This window comes from Chenopodium quinoa, unplaced genomic scaffold, assembly GCF_001683475.1.
Source record: "Chenopodium quinoa cultivar QQ74 unplaced genomic scaffold, ASM168347v1, whole genome shotgun sequence".
Taxonomy (NCBI): domain Eukaryota; kingdom Viridiplantae; phylum Streptophyta; class Magnoliopsida; order Caryophyllales; family Amaranthaceae; genus Chenopodium; species Chenopodium quinoa.
Genome location: NW_018745170.1, coordinates 3,692,661 through 3,715,387, shown reverse-complemented (window position 1 = coordinate 3,715,387; position 22,727 = coordinate 3,692,661). Strand labels below are relative to the sequence as shown.

At 34.4% G+C, this 22,727-nt stretch overlaps 1 protein-coding gene across 2 annotated transcripts; it reads right to left on the bottom strand.

Moving 5' to 3' along the window:
- Positions 1 to 150: 150 nt before the first annotated feature.
- LOC110710407 lies at positions 151 to 22,146 on the bottom strand. 2 transcript variants are annotated; one of them, XM_021888700.1, is made up of 25 exons: positions 21,849 to 22,146; positions 19,515 to 19,647; positions 19,361 to 19,423; positions 18,287 to 18,388; positions 17,998 to 18,163; positions 17,788 to 17,886; positions 15,075 to 15,224; positions 14,915 to 14,954; positions 14,593 to 14,650; positions 14,382 to 14,464; positions 13,809 to 13,907; positions 13,587 to 13,702; positions 13,381 to 13,499; positions 12,588 to 12,658; positions 9,598 to 9,703; positions 9,282 to 9,421; positions 8,988 to 9,146; positions 8,389 to 8,492; positions 6,362 to 6,537; positions 5,565 to 5,754; positions 2,958 to 3,057; positions 1,840 to 2,008; positions 1,386 to 1,468; positions 1,229 to 1,305; positions 151 to 559 (listed from the first exon to the last, which is right to left on the bottom strand). In XM_021888700.1, exons 1-25 carry the CDS (start codon positions 21,933 to 21,935, stop codon positions 388 to 390), a joined length of 2,862 nt encoding a protein of 953 aa, XP_021744392.1. In that variant the 5' UTR covers positions 21,936 to 22,146; the 3' UTR covers positions 151 to 387. The 2 variants fall into 2 exon arrangements, with proteins under 2 accessions (XP_021744392.1, XP_021744393.1); XM_021888701.1 differs by having other exon boundaries at positions 19,527 to 19,647; positions 21,849 to 22,144.
- Positions 22,147 to 22,727: the final 581 nt, after the last annotated feature.

Below are 22,727 nucleotides of genomic sequence, written 5' to 3'. Positions count from 1 at the left end.
CAATTGCTTCTATCTTTCAATCATCTATATCCTTTACTTTATAGGTTCCGTTTGTTTTGGTTAATTCAAATCAGGAGATCGTAACTTATACGTTCAAGTTAGGAATAACAAATGAGAACACATTCTTGAGACTTAAGAATGGAGTAATTAGTATACTGCACAATTTTTTTTTTTTTTTTTTTTCCCAATTACGCTTGAGGAGATAGGAAGTTCCTCAAGGAATAAATGGAGCTGCTGCGTTCATAAATTAAGAGAGAAAATGCTCTAGACAATTTTTTTTTACTTACATTTGCATCAATTGCCGCTCTACAAAATTCTGTATAAACAACACGGTTTCTATAACTACCACAGACATTAACTTCCCCCAAAACTATGCTGCTACATAAATTAGTTGATCTTCGGCTTTGATCGCTTGGGTTTTAGAACCAACCAAAGGATAAAGAAGACAACCAAGAAAGCTGGAATAGTTGTCATGTCAAACACAACCTCAACCTTCTGCTCTCTTGTGCAGTGTATTGGATGGAGCAACGCCACAGTAGTATTCACTTTCTCTGCAAATCTACAAGAATGAAAGCAAACTTCAGTAACTTTTTTTTACCATCTTGCACAGAAGAAATGAATATCAATGAATCACAAACTAAAAAAAATAATTTCTACATCTCGAACAGGAACAAATCTCAGCTCAGAAACGAAAGGCAAGAAACAGGTGTTGGTAAAAGTTTCACATAACCAGAAACAGACAAGACTAAGGCAAGTAAACTAAAGCAAGCACGAAAATTCCAGACCTTTGTAATTTGGTACCATCTAGTTGCCATGTTCATCATTTTATCAAGAAAATAGCAAAAGACTAGAGCATCTTTCATTCTCAACACAAGCCGCCATAGTATCTACTAATTATCTAGAATGCATCACAGGTAGTAATAGGGCATCGTTTTGCAACGGTAATTAAAGGTAATTAAAGGTGATAGTGGTAATTAAGGTAAGGGATGATATTTATGAAATTAAGAATTACTTGGCCATTGTATACATATTAAACTTATGTCATATTATCACGTCTTTTTATCAAAATAAAACATGTACTATGAATACAGAAACATATTCAATGTTTGCTAGAAGTAAAAGCAGTCAAGAGTTCAAGACAGTATATATTTAACGTATGCAGCCTAGATATCTATAAACAGAATGGACTATTCCCCTATCAGCAATCTATTTTTCTCGTATGCCTTACCCTCTTGATGCGTCGTCCAAGGTGTTCAGAAGCTTTAATGCATCAGTGTAACGCAACTCTCCGGTAACAGTAGCAATCTGAAAGAATATTTGATCAGCACAAGCTTAGATATTCAAGGCCAGTGTTGATGAGAATACAAATAACTTCAGCCACTCACTCTTTTCCACAAGCCAACAGCAAAATTATACTTGTTCACTAACTCCCGCTCCTGGGACTGAAAAAGCTTGAACGATTTTTGAGCTGTTTGTAGTCAAGTTCACACCAGGATAGACTTTCCATACGAACAAATATAGGCCTCATACGTTATACCACAAAGTACAAATATCAAAGTAGGCAAGTCAATAAAGAGTAGCATTATCAAGTCTCTTTTTTATGGCAACATCAATTTTTGATACCCATCAATTCTGTCATTAAGTCTCATAAACACTATCACTGAATATATCAATTTCTAAAACCCTTCACTGAATATATCACATAAATGGATCACATAGAGAGAGAGGGGAGGGGGGAGGGGGTGAATCAAATATCTAGCATACAAAACAAATGGAACAACTGAGCAATATTATTCATAGCCTTTCGAAAGGATTTGTTAACTGAAAATTCAAGGATACTAGTCTGTTCAAAGGCCAGACGGTGAATAGCTGAGTTCACAAGCTGGATAGATTCTTCAAGACTTGTGATAATATAGCTCCTGGCTATGGTATCCGAGTGAAATTGAGAAATTCTCCAGCCTTGAGAAGTGATCGAAAGAGGGTTGCATCCCATGGACCATAACCAATCCTATGCACATGAATTACAAACGTCATTAGCAGAAGTGTAGAACAATCATTCATACAAAATCATGTCATCAAATTGTATCATCAAGAAAGCAAGAGCCCATAAGTCATAGTCATGATTGTGATTGATTTTACTCCATAAAGCAAGGGCTAGTTTATCTTAAAATAAATAACAGACCAAGTATTTTTTTTGTTTAAACTGCCCAAGAACATCTCCATCAGCTAACAAAAGTAAAGCATAACAGCACTCCTTTAGGGGTTTAGGTATGTGTTTAGAATGGGTAAATCCTATACCTTGTGTTTGTTAACAAAAATACCAATTTTAAAACCCATACCTCAAACCCACAAGGTACGGGGTTTAGCCGTTTAGAAACCTAGGGGGAATGTGGGTATGGCTCATACCATACCTTCAGGTAACAAATAAAAGAAAACTGTTCATTCCCAAACAAAACCAAACACATGGTATTAAGCATCAAGTTCCAACTCCATAAAAGTCTGATCTCATTCCTGATTCCAAACTCATTCCACCCTACAAACCAAGTGCTCCCTTAGATGTATAAGATCAAGAAGTGCAGCAAAGCGTACTACTACAATTTTAAGCAAATATAGAGGGGGAGAGAGAGAGATCCACAAGCCTATACCATAACAAAGAGCAGCTATTTAATGATTTATACATGTAAAGGGAATCATCCAGAAAACCAATGACACCAGAAAGCAGGATGGACATAATATTTTTAAGAAAGGAATCAATAGGAACCTGAAAACAAAACAGCTATTTGGATTTTTAACAGCTTAAGCAACACTTATATGATTCAGACCTATATAATGAGGTGTGGCTTAAAAAAACTCATAAACTTAATTTACAAGCAACCTTTAAATGCTTCAAATGAAACATCAGATATGAAGAAAATGTCAACCAATTAACACCATGGTTTAACAAGCACCCTGCATACCTCAATAGCAGTTTCATGGGCATGACTATAGACGAGATGATGAGGTAGCAAACCAGCTAAATGTTCAGAAGCAGCAGCAATCGCAGCTTTAACGGGCTTCCTGAAACAAAGAGGAGCACAATGAAGGTTAACACCGACTATAGGAATAATAGCACAACAAAATAAAGGTCTGGAATGTGATACGCGTGTTTATATCTTCTTCTAGCTCAAATCTCATGTTACTAAGATGGAGTATGATCTTAAGTGACGAGTTAGATGATAGTAGCAATTTTAATAGACAAGAAACTGTTTCATAGCATATGATTGCTAAACTCCCAATTCAAACAATTCGAAAATCACTTGAAGAAAGGAAAGAGAAAAGGTAATCAATCTCAATCATGTCTGAACTCTAACAGCATGTTTGGTAGCTGGTTATAAGTAACGGTAATGGGGATTATTAATTTAAGGGTAATTCATCAAGGAAAGTAACATCCTAATGTTCATAGTAATGCAATCTCATCCCCAAACTTGTTGTTCTTTATAAATATCCAGTACCACTCAATACCATCCCCCACTTGCTAATACTAAGTAGATGGTGATGAAAATTTGTGAAGAAAAAGAGAGTTGTTTAAGATAAAATTCAAAATTTAAGGACAGAAGCTAAGATATTACAATCTTCTCAAGCCTGGACACACGATAGAAGGAATACACACCCCCTTTTCCTGCTTCTAAAAGTTGTTCTTTAGTTTAGAGAAAACTAAATGAAATAACTTTTAAAATTTAAAGAAATAGGTTCAATCCAGAGTAATTTGAAGCCAGGAATACTTTTTCAAAAATCTGATAAATTTTAAGTAGTCTACAAGACTTAGAAGAAAGAATAATTTATTCAAAAAAAAAAAAAAAAAAAGAAGAAGAAGAAGAGAGAACAACTGAAACAAGAAAGGAGATCAAACATGAAGTTGCAATGGTAGCATGAAGCTAAAAAACATTAAAAAGGATAAAGGTAGAGGTGGAGGTAGGAAACAAGGGGACAAAGGAACCAAACAGAGTTTCACTGTATTGATTTAAAACACCTTCTGAATTTGATATTTCCTATATTAAAAAGTACGTAGTATTCATTAAGAAGCCCCTAGCCAAAAAAAAATTCACTTAATGAGGCCATACAGCAATTTCTCAGCAAAATAAAAACTGATTTTACAAATATGTCAGTAGGTTAGATGTACTAGTTCATTATAATCAAGTTTGAACCGATGAAATAATCTTGGAAAAACAAAATTGTAACAAAAACAAATACGATACAGACAATTTAACCTAAAATTAAAAATAATAAATAAATAAATAAATAAAAATAAAAAATACTTAAAGAGAAAACTGGTCAAACTAGGGCAACCCTTTGCCTGAACTTTTTTGTAGTGGCTTCAGTAAAATGGTTCAATAGGTTGTTTTCCTAAAGAGAGAGTTTCAATGGTGGGTTTACAAAATTACAGACACGAGTGGGTAGCATACTTTGGTTCTAGTTGCTTTCTATTAACTTAAATATTAATTCTCCTGGATGTTCACGGCCTGGCTGACTACCACATGGGATGTAGTGCTCTACTCTTCCTTTGAACTTTAATATTAATTCTTCTGGATGTTCACTGTCTGGCTGACTGTCACTTGAGATGTAGTGCTCCGCTCTGGCAAAGTCATGCAGTTCCAACATGCCCAGAAGCCAGAGGCAACAAAGGTTCATGGTCCAAGGGCTCAGCACTTTGTAAAGTAAAGCATATAATCTTTCCTCCAATTTGAGATAAACCATTCGAGAAAACCTCTGGTAAAAATGGCTGCTCAAAGTGCACATCCACTTTCTGTGATTGGAAGACAGCTATTCTTCTTTCTACAAATTCTATAATCTGCTGTTAATTTTTTAATATTTCACTTTTTAAAGAAAAAAATACAAAAGAAAAGGATGGCTGCACATCTACATTGTAATAAACTCTGTAATTAAAAGGAATAAAGTCACAAAGGGTTGGTAGCTTGATATTGTACCAGTTCATTACCGACTACCAAGTGTCAAGTACTGGACAACTGTCATCAACAAGGACCATAGGGGTAAAAAATTAATGTTCAAAGAGGTAAGAAAAGGTAACATATACAACTCCATGGTCTTTTGAGGTTGAAACTATCTTCTCAATCTTCCATGTATTCTTCTACAGTCCCTCAAAACAGTTACTATCTTTCTTCCCTGAACTCTTTGTTCTTCCCTTCTTTAAACCAGGCAAAACATAAATTTTCATTTAAAAATATTATTCAATAAAAAAGCAGGGGGACCAGAAAAAAATCCTAGCCATCCCCAATATCTTCCTGCTGTCCCAGGGATGTTTAATAGAAAACCCAAATTCAGGTTGCATCTAAGGCCCACAATGCTAGCCTACTTGCCTATTACAACCATAGGCCAGTAAGTTTCACTATTGCTCAAGCTACGAAATCAAACACAAATAAGAATATGTCCCTGTCCTCAAGAAGCATAAACTTGGCCCCAATATTCATATTAAAATGACACTCTCCTAGAACCCTCAAATTTGTCTTAGAAAAGAAACTATTTAAAGGACAATGAAGAAAATTTGAAAAGCACACAGAGATTCTTACCTTAAATCCCAACGAATTGAATGCCCATTGCACTGCAAATGGCTATCCCAGGAAGAGGTTTCAGACTGAACAACAATGATCATATCAGAAAGTGCTTTTGCCTGATAATATTTGTCAACCAGCAATGAATCGCCATGGATGAACCAGAAAATCGGAACCTCTAATGTCAACCTGCTATTAGCATGCATTCCTGCATCAGCAATACATGCATTTTCAAGTTGGGGTGCAACAGCCCACGGAATACAGGATGATTATTCAATATATTTAATTGGAAAAACAAGATTGCTACGGCAGACAGCTATTCATCAAAGCATATACTTCCTCTGGATGTTAATACTTGCAACATACCTTCTTAGCACGCTATTTGAGGAAGTGGTGATAAAAGGTAAACGGACAAATTAAGATAAAAAAATTTAAACAGTAACAACTTAATACCTTCATCTTATCGGTGGTAAATTTATTTCAATAAAATTGTCCATTAACCTAGTCTAATATCTTCCTTAAAGTGTGTGCTAAAGTGGTGTGTTGCAAGTATATAAAATCAGAGGAAGTATATACTAGTAATTTTCCTACCAAGCCAATATGAATTTGGAGCTCCATGCTCCACTAATGGATGTGAGCCAATGAGCACAAGTGAAAGCAGAGGATGCTTCAATGCATAAACATATTAGTTCCAAATTTTTGAACAAAAAAGGGATATTAGTTCTGAAACATGGTTAGATCGTGTCTCAAGAATACAGCATGTTTGACATTTTTGTACATTTACAGCCAAACTCAAATGAAGGCCATGTATTCACCTTTTAGAGCATTATGATCATTCATCCTCTGCAATTGATGTTGAAGAATGGAAGAATCAAGATAATTGGAGACAGTTTTTCTATAGGTTCCATTCACAAATAACATTGGCACGGCAGCTGCTCGCCGAGACACCGAGAAAGCCATAGCCAAAGCAGGATCATCTGAAAGCACCAACCTACAGGCACCACAAACACATTAATCTATGGTGAAGTGCTGGCTCAGATTGCAAGACAATGCATGACTATCATGACATTGTGACCAATTTGTGGAAACCAGACACAACTGATTGGTTCAGCTGGAAGAAGAGATCAATCATACTAGCTTAATAAAGGAAAGGTTTAATTGACTCAACAGGAGCAATAATTATAAGAAATTTGATTTATACTTTTACACATGGAAGCCTAAATAAAAATATATTCCTAACAAAATATTTCATATCTACTACTTCTTTCACAAAGTTGTCAGCCTCCAATCATAATGTTGTCCAGTTTAAACTTCTATTCGACCCGCTGTATTCAAATAGCACATATACTAATGCAAATTATAAGGTGGCGAAGCAAGAGTATTAACTATTAACAACCCAGGTCATACTCAACGTAATTGCTTCCATTACAGTTAATAAGCACAACGGGCTTAAATCTATTAGCAAATAGCAATGAAGGTGAAGCTTTTTGCTAGCAAATTATTTAGAACGTTCAATTACACCAATCTTTCACCTGACCTGAATCAAACATCACCGAACCTATCTTAGAGCTGTAGCTTCTGCTCAACTCCCTATCTTCTAAAGATGACCACAAACAATAAGGAAATAAGAAAATGCTGAAGGGATTAACCCATTCAGTCACAGAGTGGCTTAGATCCATCCAAGAAAATCAGCAATCTTGTTAGTGTTATAGATTGATTTTATTCAAACTGCTTTGCTTAAATACAAGCTTATTGAACTGAGAAAACATATTTACATGTTACATTTAAGAAAATCCCACCCCCTTCATCCTTAATAAGCTGTCATATATAGGAAAAGTACAAGTAAAAGGGAACATTTAGGACATGTTCTCTTCACCTTATAAAAATAAGTTTCAGGTCTAATAAATTCAGGTAAGTTCAAATAAGTTACAATAAGGTCCAATGATTTTAATAAGGTCTAATAAGTTCAATAAGTTAAATAAGTTAAATAAGGTCTAATAAGTTTCAATAAGTTCTAATCAAGTCTAACAATAAGGTCCAATAAGTTCAATAAGTTAAATAAGTTAAATAAGGTCTAATAAGTTTCAATAAGTTCTAATCAAGTCTAATAATAAGGTCCAATAAGTTCTAATAAGATCGATCACATCTAATACGTTTCAATAAGTTTAATAAGGTCTAATAAGTTTAATAAGGTCGGATAAGTTTAATAAGGTCGGATAAGTTCAGATAAATTCAGTTAAGTTCAAGTCCAATAAGGTGAAGAGAACACACCCTTACTATCTTGTCTCCTGCTATTCTTTTCACTTTTAGGCCAAGCCAATCACCAAATTTCCACTCCATCCTTCCCACATAGTTGTGTCCGTATTCCTTTTCGGGTGCCCAAAAAAATTGTGCTCATTTGTGGATCTTTCCTTTTTTTGTCATATGATTTTGGACAATTATACCCTCATAAGCATATTATCAGATCATGCATGTCCCCTCTCTTTGCACAAAAATCCATGTCATAATTATTAGAGGTGATGAGTTGTTTTGGCTTTTTCCTCTTTTCACATTGGACAAAAACAAATATCACATGTTTTTACTTTTTCATCCATGATGATTTTTTTTTTCCTTATTTTTTTAAAATACAAAAAGAACAAAGCCACATGCAAAAGGACATGAAAATGTTCTGTAATCATTGGGAATGACATGAGAATGTACTATAATCATTGGGAATCTTCTCATTCCTTAAATCCCGTAAAAAAAACTCAAAACAGGCACAACTAAAGTGAGCAAGTGTATTTTGGAACATCCCAAAAAGAAAGCATTGACAACTTATGGAGAGAGCAGCAGAGATACTTACATATGCTGGCTGAACATCACCTTTTGAGAAGGCAAAAGCAAAGAAGAAAGCCCATCCATTATCGCCTTTAGATCCACAGGCAACTGCTTAACATTCCTGACTTTCTGCAACAGCAGTGATGACATTATTTTCTATTGTTCAGGATTGGCCTATCAGCTATGAGAACTGAATACAAGGATCAAGTTGCGAAAGGGAATTAAATTCCGTGTAAAATTTAGAGATGTTTAAAAGAAATTAAAAATATATCACAACTCTTTTAAAAATTGAAGGCATCCATTCTTTGACATCAATTATCCACCAATTTCTTTCATGTATAATGATAAATTACTGCCAATTTCTTTCCTCAATTATCTACCAATGTTTGAGGAAGACCTCTTATCAAGGAGATAAACATTATCAAGGAAGAAAATTTAAGAGACTAAGCAAGACCTCTTACACATACTTAGGAAGCCATAAATGTACATACATGCACATACACACACACGTGCGCATAAGTGCGCACACTCAAGGGTGGGATGAGAGGGGAAGGGGACTAGAGATAGACAACAGATAGAGGGAGAGGAAAAGAGAAGGCTAACTAAAGGGTGAGAATATCATACATCTTGAGTGATGAAAAATAGCTGATAAGATATCTGCTCATAGTAATGGAAACGTCCGTCAGCCACAGAAGGGGCTATAATGTGCCTCATTGATCCCCATAAAATTGAACCTAAATGTGCCAGAAAGGTATCACGCGCAACAGTGTAATTATGAGACTCCTGCAGTAGAAGCACAACTTGTTTGAGCACATAGTTTCCTCTTAATATATAAAAATCCAGTCTAAGAAAGCATATTTACATGTTACATGCCATTGATGCAAGTTATTTAATATTAAGGGCAATTCAGAACAATACCACATCGTCATCACGGAAAAGATTCCAACTCTCCATTCGCTTTAACGCATCCACCGCCTTTCTCCTGCGATTTTCATCATTTTCTTCACCTTCCATAGACTGAAGCTCATTTGTTAGTTCCTGCATTCTCTCGTCGAGTTCTGCAATAGCCGTTCCAAAGTTAGCTCATTCATTAATTCCTGCATTTTCTTCACAGGATTGCAGATATTGCTATACCCAGTATTTTATCAACCCAAGTAGATGAGAACCAGCAAGAATCAGATGGTTTAACATAAAAAAAAGCTTGATCAGAAGTTTAAAGAGCAAAGCCAGTTACCTTCACAAAGAGCAAGCTTAACTCTCCTTCCCTTGCAATGTTTAAAAGAAAAAAGCTCATAGATATCAATTTCTGCTAGAAGGATATCAATAGCCTCATGTTCTCTCTGCAATATTTCCAAAAATAACTAGTTACTAAGAAAGCCAATAGTAAAAAGCTAAAGCAATCTTTTTGGTACCAAGCAATGAACTACAAATGTATTTTATTTTATATCATCATGAAGAAATTATTTTACAAATGAGCAGCAAAACAGCAGAAACTACAAAAGCAAAGGACATGTTGTCTTCAAACAGCCAAAAAAAATAAAATAGAATATGATCCCTTCACTGTGTAGCTATTACAATGCCTTATTCTGCTCACAATAAGAAAAATTCAAATCATAGCCCTACTCCTAAAAGAATGGGATGAGCTGCATGAACAAAAAACATCCTCTCTTCTGTCATCCACAAGGATCCTCTTTCTTTCAGCTTCTACAGCCATATGATCAAGCATACTCATTTTCTTCAATTCATTTTTAACTCCCATCCAAGCCATTTTTGGCCTCCCTTGGCTCTTGAAATCTCCATGATCCCAATCCACCACCTTCCTTATTGGTGCATCCTTTGGTAGGAATCTCACATGTTTAAGCCAACATAATCGGATCTCCCTTATCCTATTCCCAATATCTACAACTCCTACTTTTTTTTTCAAATATAACTAGCTTAAATCCCGTGCAACGCACAGTTTTACCAAATATTATAAAGATTTATAATAATATGTAGTTTAAATTTTTTTTTATACAAAGTTTTTTCTCTTTATAAAATACTCCTTCCGTTTTTTTTAAATGCATCAGTTTGACTTTTGCACTATTCACATGTCATGTTTGACTTAGATTTTTGCTATTATAAAATAAATTAGGTTATTATATGATATATCGTTAGATTCATCACAACGTCTACTTTCATAATATAATTTTGTTACAATTTTTACTAATAAACAATTAAAGATATTAATGGTCAAAATTACGTCTTGACAAATGTGCCGGTTAAACTAATGCATTTAAAAAAAAAAAACCGAGGGAGTATACAATAAGGTATTCATATTCTATACATTATTTCAATAGAAATTTTAAGTTGTACCCATATGTCCTTGTATATATTTTAATTTTAAATTTTAAATTATGATTTTGTTTAGAATAATAATAATGTATGGTTAATTATCACTAAGTAATAGTTTTACTGAATTTGGGAGTGAAAGATTGCATTACATTCAAATTATTATTTCTTGATATACTATATTATTGAATAATATCTTATACAATAAAAGATATGGAAAATATGTGAATATTTTTTTAGAAAGTGAATAACAATTATATGATTTAGTGAATATTTTTTTTAAGAAAGTGAATCACAATTATATAAAAAAGTGAATATTTTTTTGGAAGGAAGTGAATAAATAAATGAATAAATAAATAAATAAAATAAAAAGTTTTGGACGGAAATAAACAGCACCAAGAAGTGACACGTGTCATTTTTTGTGTCTGTTTTAGTATTATGTTATTGATTGTCTATTTAATGATAAATGTTCTATTGTGTAGCATTAAAAACTGGTAGCTGAGTTTGTTTGTTGTGCACTATTCATATACTTCCTTCAATCTTTTCAGTTTATCACATATGCTAACACACAAATTCAATAATTAATACTCCCTCCGTCCCAATATATAGTTCCTATTTGTGTTTTTTTCACGGTATTTAAGAAATGTGAGGAGAAAGTGAATGAAGTACATAAAAAAAGATGAAAAGTACAATTATAGACAAAAGTTAGATAGGAGAAAATGAATGAAGTACATAAAAAAGATGAAAAGTACAATTATAGACAAAAGTTAGACAGACAAAGTGGAAAAAAGTACAAAGCAAGTGGAAAATTCTAGGATAATTTTAAAGTAAAATGAATAATGTTTAAAAAAAATGAGGGTATAATAGTCTTTACATACTATCCAAAAATAGAAACAGGAACAACATTTTGGGTCTCCAAAATAGGAAAACAGGAACTATAATATGGGACAAAGAGAGTATCTAATTATTAATAATAAAAAGTTGATATTATGAAAATTATAAAAAAAAAAAAAAAAAAAAAAAGATCATTCTAACAAGATCACACATGACTATGTTTTATCATAACTATAAATCACAAAAGCTATCAATGTAAAATTTGTGAATAGTGTCAATTAAAAAAGAACGGAGAAAGTATTACTTTGTCAAATTTTGGAGTACAATTGCATTCATCCCCCCCCCCCCCCCGCCCCATCCCACACTTATTTTTTGCTTTCTTTCTTTTTGTAACGTTTAATTGCTCTTACTAGTTTCTTGACTTAAGCAATCCTACATTTACCCCCTTCTCATTTTTTTCCTGCTTAGCTTTGTTTAATGTAGTCATAGGAATGTATTTAATTCTCTTTATTTTTAACTAATTATTCCAATCAAAATTTCCTATTAATTAATATCATCATAAATTACTTAATTGGAGATGATAAAAATAACTTAAAGATAAAATTATCACGCCTAATTAGGCCCACCCTATGATAAATTTCTAGATCCGCCACTGACTTTGTCCAACAATAGGTTTATCTTCTTAACATACTCCTTCCTAAAGTTCAACATCAGACCCATATAGTAATGTTGGTCTATGGGCACACTACGATGTCTTCTTAACATACTCCAACAAATTAGCTCAATTTTTCTTTTTCGTTTTCTTCTTCTTCTTCTTCTTCTTCTTCTTCTTCTTCTTCTTTTTTTTTTTTCTTTTTTTTAATTATTGGGTGGACAAGTAAGACGGAGAATCATTGCACACAAGAGAATGTTTGAAAAAAATTAATTGATAAGGCCATGAGTTGAAGTTTCTGTACAAAATCAATTATGGAGGTAATAAGAGACGAACATTAAAGTTGTAAATAAACAGAATGAGCAACATCACATGTTCACACCCTATCTTTATAATCAAGACATACTTACGTCCCCAAAAACAGCAAATCTTTCTTGAATTGCATCTTGAAGACGATCTTCAGCTTCCTCTTCTGAAATTTCTGAAAGCACAAAGTTCAAAAAAACATTTTCAAAATAATGCTAATCAATAAAAGAATACATAAATATATATTAACAAGTATGATTCCAATTAACCTACTCAAAAATCAAATTCAGGGTAAGAAAATCAGTTGGAGTGCATGGACAAGCAGTGCAACTAGGAACAGCCACTTTCTATACATCTACATTATAATTCCTCCACTCAGTTTAACTTTCGTGTATTAGGCTTTTACACAACAATAAAGGGTTATTGTATTTGTGTTAGTTTCTCTCTTCTATTAACACTTATCCTAACCTAATATAATGGAGTTTCCACATTCTATTTTCTACTAGCTTCTATCTAGCTAATAGGTGTGGGGATGCTGAAGTAGTTATGGCTTCATTGGGGACTCTAATGAAAGGGTGATCCCAGCTTCTTTTTCAGAGTAAATGGACTCTAAAACAACAGCTACTGAGAAACAAATGAAAAGGCTGAAGACATTAAGTAGGATAATTGGAGAGAGGACAAACTAAGTCTTTAAAGTGAGGATAACTATACCTAGACTCTAGAGGCTCTCGCTTACAAGGGAATAATTGGATTTGGAAAACCATGAGCCAACCCCAACCAGGAAAGCTCCATTTTCCGCAAGAACATAGATTGAAAACAATTAGCTGAGACAGCTAAATAAAGGCATCTCATAGACTATTAAATTCATGACTGGTAAATTATCACTCTTCGCCAAACCTGCAACTGCACCCATTGTTTTTGTTACATTTGGCAAACTTTCCTCCGTGCGAACACCTTGCCCTCCGACAGCAGGACCCCAAGTAAAAGGACCAGCACTAAGATCAATAAATGCCCATCTGAAGATCATGTAACCACAGATCATGAAAAAGTTGAAGTGTTGCAGTAATTAACCAGTGGTAAACCAAAGGGGATTAGTTAAGCACCTATCTTTTCCTATCCATGTATCAGTTAAACATTCAGCATGGAGGTTACTGAGGTCCCCAGATTTAAGCTCCTTCTGTAATGCAAGCTTTAGATCTCTGCTTTTCCCATTCAACATCTTCAGACCAACAATAATAAGAAGAAAATTAATACATCGCCAATGACTTTAGAGCTCAAACATCATTTCTTTTCAAGATAAATTTAGAAAATATGCAAAGAACTACCTGCAAAACTTTGTTCTGAATAACATAATCTATATCCTTTCCTTTATATAGTTCTTCAATACTATCTAGAGCTTCTGAGCATCTATTAGACCACTCCACCTGCAAAAAGATAACTTTCAATCAGAAAAAAGAATGGCATCTCGCACATACCTAACCTTCCATTTACCCCATTTCCCATCAGATTTGCACCCAAACACGATAAGCTAGCAACAGTAAGGTTAATTAAACTTAATTTTTCAGCAGTTTAGGGCTAGCACACATATTCATTGAGGTACCCAGGAGAAGAGCATACACGTGATAATGACTTATACATACAGGCACTCTGCATAAAGAGCATACCCACACGTGAGGTACCCAGGAGAAGAGCATACACGTGATAATGGCTTATACATACATGCACTCTGCATAAAGAAGGTGAACATGCACAGACACACTCATGTAAACCCACAAGTCCAAACATGCAGGAACAAGACACATCTATTGTAACACCATCCCAATAACTACTACTATTGAAAGAGAATTCAAAGAGAATTATGGAAAATATGCCAAATTCTAAACATATATAGCACAAACCGTATCAGTTTCTTCAGTTAATGTCCATGCAAACTTAGCCATTGGATGCTTTTCATACAGAGGTCTTTGAATCTTTTCAATAGCTGAAAATATTTAGCCAAAAGAAATTAATTAGCAGAGTAACAAAATGTTCCTTGTCAGCAGTTTAGGGCTATTAGCCAAAACATAGGATTACTAAAAGAGAAAGAAGCTTGAGAGGTAGTTCCCAAACCAATAATACTCTCAGGAACAATCTTTGATTCACGCACTATAGCTTGCAAGCTTGTATTCTGCACCCATAACACCACCATATTATAAACAATAAATGAACCCGAAAAGATAATTATATAAATATAAAAGGAAAGCATTTACTGCAATAATGACCAGAAAGGCTGCCATAATAACAAAGGATTCCAGAGCAAATTTGAAATGAAGATGACGTTTTCCTCAAAAGCATTTATGCATGATAATATACCAAATGGATGAAACAATAATCCAAAAGTATACTAATCCTAAGTATAAAAACAATCAATAGATTGGAAAGAATGGAGCACCTCTCTAAGAAAATTTATCTCAGACTCAGACAATCCTCTCCTGCAATCAAATCATGGGTTCAATTAAAACAAAAGGAGATAAATGACATAGCCATAGGACCTGTCCCCCAACTTAGGCGATACAGCAAATTATGAAAGGTTGCTAGATGTAACAACAAACCTGTAGCCATAGTGGGTTATATTAGTACGATGCTTCGGGTTCAAAACAAAAATGTTATAAGCATTTCCAAGTTGCAAGTACTCAATGAGGCTATCATAAATCCCTTCCATCATATCAAGGTCCACTTGCCACAAAACATCTTTATTTTCCCTGTGGGAGAGGAACATAAAATAGAGTAAAAGGTAAGAGGATTTCCATGATTTGAGAATTTTTACATAAAATTGAGGACCTTTTCAAAAGATGGCATTGCTTAAGGCATTTTACAATTATATACTCCAATTGCTAGAGTTTTTATTCATTAGGCTTTAAACAAAGTTGGGCCAGTATCAAACAAGCAGTTTAAATTTGGATCACATTAGTTGAAACCAAATGTTTCTTCTAAACTATGTTAATGTTTTGCTTCCTCTTCGTTAGCTCTTATGTCCCCATAATATAATAAAGTCATGACAAACTCTCAACTTCTTTTTATTGAGGTAGTAAAGCTATATCCTCAAATATCCCTTTAAATGGAATTAGTTGTTTTATAGAAATGAATGAGTAAAAGGGGTAATTTTCTAGTTTTAAGGGTGTTTTAATGCTCACAACATCAAGAACACTATTTAGACTTATGTGACAAGTATGAAGTAGTTGGTCAATTATATGCCCCCATATAGTATGGAGACACACATATAACACATGTATGGATACATCAAATTTTGACAACTAAGGAAAGTAAATGAAATCACACACACATTATTTTTTAAGGAAAGAGACAGACTATAATAAGAAAAGTTTCCCCCAAAAAGTAAGCCACGTTCGAGTAAAATAGTACTTCCTCTTTTTTTTTGTTACTTACACTTTTTCACGGTATTTCAGAAACGTGGGTCTCACATGATTTAACACACTTAAAATGGGGTTAAAAATTGTTAGGCTTAGGAGTATAAATAAGTGGGCCATGAGCTTTAAATAAGGTTAATAGTATAACTTTCAACAAAAAAAAAAACTTTCCAATTATAGTGTATTGCAAGTATTACGACATTTCCATTTTAGGGAAGTGTTGCATGTACTATAGAACGGAGGAAGTAGTATTTTTAGACAAAAACGGAATAAAGCAAAAGTTGGAAGAGCTTTGTGGAATGGAAGAAGTATAAGACAAGGGGGTAGGAAAGAACATGTTGAAGTATATTATAATTTAAATATTTGAAATTACTTGAATTACAATAATACTGTGGAACTTTTTCAATTTGTCAATTTGCAATATACTAAATGTCATACACACTGCAAGGCTCACAAAGTAGCTTGGAAACAATCCATGTGTTTTACTTTGAAATATACTAAATGATTAAGAAATGCAAATAGATATCCGAAAATACTTTGTGTGTCTGTGCGAAGGTGAATCAGAGATGGGGCTGGAGGTGAGAATCAGAAACAGAATAAGGGAGAGTGATCAGAAGAAGGAAAAGCTTCAGTATCCATCCCTAACGAGGTAAAAATGAAATATTATGGAGTTCAAGTGTTTTAAGATAAGATCTGAGACCACCATCATAAGCTTCCCAAAGACAGTGGCTTACAAATAAAATACTTCACTCAAAGACATAAGGCCCAAACATCTCTATCCTTAATTTTTGTGGATTTCACCTTCTACTAGACCTACAGTTACACACCAGAACCTAGATCTACTTCAAATGCAACACCTTTCTTGTAAGGAAAACCCATGGGCCTACTCAAGCAAAACTTCATCAACCAGACACATCAATCTTTTCCTCCAGGTATCAGACCCGCGTTTATTGTCCATGGTCGAGTTATATCATGTCAATGTGAGAAAATCAGAATTTCATCAATGTCCGATGTCTGCTGCCATCAGCAAGAAAAAGATAAAGACTGAAAGGAAATGAATTATTCCATAATTGCATTGTCCAAAACTAGTAACAGTAGGCATATCCTATGACTTGCGAAAAATCTTATGTGGTCCAGAAAATACCCCCAACAGAAAAGTAGATAATAACTACACATTCAGGTTATATGAACAAACATGGACCTCAGCAGAGACTACTGTCTTACTAATGTTCAAAATTCAAGTTTCCTATTCCAGTCCTCAGCTCCTTAGAAACAAATACTGGAATTACCCTGCGAAAAAGCAGCCTTTTGGAATTTAAGCTCCACATTCATACCATCATTTCACATTATACATGCCCGTATTTAGGAGTTTTGAACTAGAGTGGGTGTCTAGGTATATTCATTTTAGTAGTTTTGATATAGTTGCTGAGTGTAATCAGGCCGTCAGGGTATTCAGTTTGTCTCTTGGTTTTGTAGCTCTTATTTCATATTCACCTTGCCTAAGTGTCCACATATTTCTCATTTCCCTGTTTCTAAAAATCCATGAACTTTAAACAAACTCAGTAACAGTAAAGCTGCTTATAATAACTAATAAATTAGCAATCTGATGAAATCCATTTAGTGTCCTAGTATGGTACTGCAAGCTTTTGGTACCCCCAAGTATTATATTGTTTTATCCCTACAGAAGTATTATCCAACTTGCATAAAGCTAAAAAGTAAAAGCAGCCCAAGAGACAAAAGTCAAATGTACACATTGGCTTGTTTCACATGACATTGCCAACACAAACTTTACAAAACTTTGGGCCCCAGTAGAACACTTAGACTCCAATCTTTTAAAGGCATGATCTTCACAGATAGATGTGACCATATAAGAGGAAATTTTGCAATCACAACATACCCAGTCCCTGAAACATCATCCTTCCGAGACAGAACAGCAATAGCACGCTCCAAAACGGAAGTAACTTTTTCATTCATTTGTATAGCATGAACAGAGAAACTGCATAAATAAGTTCCAAGTTTCAGTATCAGGAATCACAGGGCAATAAATTAAGTAGAGTCTGATAAATACCACCCAAAAACATAATTTGGACTTTGGAGAAAACATTACTTGTAGTTTACATGACTTAGTGTAGGAAAATGATGATTTCCTTTGTCAACGTTGATCGTGTAGAATGGGTTCAGCACTTCTTCAATCTGTGGGACCCGAGTATGTTCAAAAATATGATCAATTTTTGTAAACCATCTCTCAAGTTCTTCAGGTTGCAGTGAAAATGCTGAAATCAAAGGATAAGAGAATTCATAAAAGACCAAATAACAATTGACTCAAAGTCTCCGACATAACTTAGTCAACATGTACTCATGTAGTAGAAAGAAACTCAACATTAGATGATAGATACCTTGGTTTCCACTTCCTTCAAATCCAATAAAAATGAAATTCACGGGAACTGGAAAGTGCATAGAATCAATTTCCTGAAGCTTCAAATATGTAGCAATATTCCCTGCAAATTTAGATTAAGCATCACATGTCCATCAGTTACGAAAAAAATTTCCATCATATAAGAAAATTTACTTCCTGGGTGTCACACATTAGAGAAAGGAGGTCTAGGAGCAACAACAGAAGGGACACGTAGCACAAAGGCCTATGATTCATCCATACATTCTAGAACATAATTGTTTCACTCCAAATACATAATTGTTCATTTGTTCCCACTTAGAGACCAGATTTAGTCATGAAAAAATACAGCAAGATCAAGACTTTTATCTGCTGTAATTTTGGGATAAACTTGATACCCAAGATATTTTACACTGAAGATTGAAAAGAGCCCATTCTCCCGATAGATTTAAGATGTGTTTGATGAACGACAAGAATAATCACTTTTTTGCATAGCGCCATTTGAGATTACTTAAGTGGTATGGATTAGCTCAGATTACATCTTGATACATAATACACCTTCATTTTATCTTATAGGGTTCACTATATTCATTTCGACAAACCATGACTACAGACAACTTCGCTCTCTAATCATGTCCATCTCTGTACTCTTTTTCATGTGTTCCTTTCACCATAGGTCAACCCCAACAACCAACACTTAGCGATGATACCAAGGCATAATCACACAAAGTTGTACCATATAATAATTTTTTTTTATTTATTAAATATAGGGCCATGTTTGTTAATTATCGTAGGGTTTTATTTAGTTTTCTCATAGGGAAGTGTAATATACTATGTAGGAGACATGAGAAAGGTTGGATTTGTCTTATATATTGAATGTTTTAAAGTAAAGTTATTGCTAGGTTTTGCTTGCATAAAAATTCAAGAGCTCTTTCTAAGGTTTGAACATTAATTAACTAGGGTTTTAGGTTCATTGGCATCATTGCTCCAAATATTTGACAAAATGTTCAAAAGACAAACCACATATAGTCAAAACCCAAAGCAAAAGATAAACAAAGCAACGATACGAGCTAACTACCTGCCTTGGAGTAGTTCAAGGCTCCACTCTTTCCAGGACTGGAAGATTCCAATTCATCAAAATCTGAACATTAATTGAAACTGTCATGCCAAAAATTTATAGAATTTATCTAAATTTAAATTTTGCAGCTTCAATAAAACAAAAATTAAATTACCATGGCTCTTACCACCATGTATGACAGACTCGGTCCAGAATCTGCTCTTTTCTTTGAGATTGAACAAGGAAAAGACAGATGACATTCCGCGTTTACGATGCGTTGGAGACTCATGTGATCCAGGAGCAAAAATCTGACACAAAGTTTCCATATTATCATGATGAATAATTGTGAGAGTGAAGAATTTAAAGGCAAACAATAAAGCTTGGTTGAGCAAGATGGTAAATGGTTAGCATAATTTGCCTAATAAGATTTAATTTCATCACTATCTTTTAATCATATGAGAATCTATCATTCCAGAAGCAACTGTGAAATAGGAAGGCAAGGTTTGAGGTTTCCATGAAATATAGCTAAAGAAAGCATTTGATCAACATTCACATCTTGTAAGAAACCTGCAACCCCAGACCACAGAGAAGAATGAAACCCATCCTAAAATTTCACACATCAAAGTAGTCAACAACTTTCAGGTCAAAATAATTCTTCACGCTCCATGTCTGTTTAGCAACAATGGGATCTTCTTTGGCAAGCTATAATCCATAGTTTGTAGGGGATGACAGCAGATCCTGGCTAGGTTTAAATACATAAGCCTGGACCGCAAAATATCAAACCCAACTATTTAGAACTAAACATGTCTTCTATTTACACTAGAGGACACAGCATACTAATTGTAATCTCCTCAACAACCGAAACCCATCATAATCTTAGCCATAACTACTGGACACTCCACAAGGGACAAAAACATAAGAAAAATGGCAAGATTAAATAAGCATAATCTGTGCTCCCAAGGAGATATAAGCCCTATTCAAATCATCTAACTACTTATATACCTGCTAAACCCAAGATAGAAGGAAGCCCTTGTATGATTATCCACTGGATTAATTTCGATTAAACAACTTATCGAAATACACCCATTTGATGCTAGACTAGGACAGATAAATATTAAGTCATGCGAGGAGCTCAAAAGTGAAAACTCTGATAAATGGGTTAGGTAAACATGAACAGCAAGATACTTTGATTCATGTTTACTCGTTTAGTAGTGAAACAGCTACACAATTTGAATTAGGTTATACATGAGTTTTATTATTTGAGCACCTCTTTTCAATTCAGGCAAAAACCCAATTCACCCACTTCTCGAGTCTTTATCAATAATAAATTAATAATAGCCAGCCAATACATGCAAAACACATGTAAGCCATGACAGTGTAGTTTTAATTCATTTTCTTCAGCAAAAGTGCGCAACCATAGCGAGATGCTCATTTAGCCTAACCTTCTCTCATAATGTGTCTATTTATAATACTTCTTCAATTTCACTAAAATTGCAACACTTGAAGTTCACACATTTTTTTTAATGTAAGAGGAGAGTGAATAAAAAATCTAAAAGTACTTGTATATTTTAAGGAAGATAGTGAGGAGGAGAGAGAGTGTGGGCCAAGTACGTATATGAAAAGTTGTGTGAAAAAGAAGTGTTGCAATTATTTTGAGACATCCTGAAAGAGGCAAGTGTTGCATTTTTAGTGAAACTGAGGAAGTATGACATAGAACTGTGAGTATCATTTCGAAAAGCAATGAAAAAAACTATTGAATTCACCGAACAAGCTGATACAGAAGGAATTCAAATCCAAATTGCCGGCCGTATCGATGGAAAGAAATTGCACCTATCGAATGGATAAGAGAGGGTAGGGTTCCCCTACAAACCATACACTCGAAATTATAAGGGTTCACATTGGATTACATAGGAAGAGGTGGGTCGGTCAAGAATGTTACAGCTCTGGTATCAGTCCCATCTGCTCAATGAAAAAAGCTCTTAAATAAAAATAATTATTAAGATTTGTGAAAAAAGACATCAAGTTCAAATGCAGCACTCTAAACCTCATATGGTAGAGCAAGAGGACTTCTTCTTCTCAAGGCGATGGCAAATGGATATCCATTTCAGAAGGATTGCAAATTTTCAAGCCCGCGATCGGTTCAGAGGTAAAGAGTACTCAAGGGTTTTGTATCGGTATGACATATAGCAAGGAGTGTGGAGTAACTCAGTAACCCCTATTAGTTCAAATTCCGTATCGATTACTTCAATTATGGGGCCATTATTTCATCAAAGGTAGCATAGGCGCATAGCAAAGCATAGTAATCAGAAAAATTAGGCATCATAGTATCAAGAATCTCCAAAAACCCATAATATACAAATCAAACGCAGCAATCATAATCAGATTAATCAACACAAATTTTCCTACTTTCCTTACTAACAATCATACAATTATTGATAAAATTAACAAGAGGAAAACCACAATTAATAATCAAATCAAAAGATGCGAAATTGAGGATCAGAGAGATTACCAGTAAAAGAATGAAAACAAAGACGGAAAGACGAGAGAACTTCGGAAAGCGGAGTTGGTAAAGCAGGATAGATCCTTCGGCCGCCATTGTTGTGGCAGCAGAAGAGCTTGACTAAATCTATGGAGTATCGAATTGGTGGAAGGAAAGAGAGAAAATTTCAATGGCGGAAATCAAGGGTGGTTTTCTGGAGTTGTAGGGAGAGAGTGTGATTTTGCGTCGTGGTCGAGGAGGGGAGTGCAGTATGGCTTGAACTTGGGTTATCAATTCTCACATATTGGGTGAAGTGAGTCAACTCCGGCTCGAACTTTAGGATAGCTCGTCTCAGGTTCTGTTCTCTTTACGATATGTAATTTACAATTTTTGCATAGTTTAAACTTTGTTACATCATGTTGAGCTAACAAGGTTTGAATAGTTCTAGAAGCCTATGTCGGCAATATCAAAATTCAACAATAGTTAGATTCTTGCATTAATTTAGACAATTGTAATAGTAACTAAATCAAGGTTATAAATAGTCATAGATGTAACTCGTGAAACTCAAACTTTTGAGTATGAAAATATAATTAAACACTTTTGAGTGTTCTTAGGTTGAGCTTCACATCCCTAACCCCTTGGTGGTGTTTCTGTATCCAAGGTTTTTCTCAATTGTTCTTATTGGTGTTTCTATATCTAGGAACTAGTAGAGTTGTATCGTCGGAGTAGCCAACCGATATGGTGTCTTTGGCTAATTCTATTTGACCCCTACCTAGTACGATGTCATGAGCCTAATATACTTATAATGCTTGAACTTTTTTTTTTTGTGTTTATAGAATTACAATGGTTGGTTGAACATGATAGTAAAATTTCTAATAAGGAAATTATTGGGGGTATTGTAGAAAAAAA

Coding starts and splice junctions, on each gene's coding strand:
- LOC110710407 (XM_021888700.1), bottom strand. CDS start 21,935: ATGGCGGCCGAAGGATCTATCCTGCTTTACCAACTCCGCTTTCCGAAG. Junction 19,648..21,848: donor TTGTTTTCATTCTTTTACTG/GTAATCTCTCTG, acceptor ACTTTGTGTCAG/ATTTTTGCTCCTGGATCACA. Junction 14,955..15,074: donor ATAACCCACTATGGCTACAG/GTTTGTTGTTAC, acceptor ATTTGATTGCAG/GAGAGGATTGTCTGAGTCTG.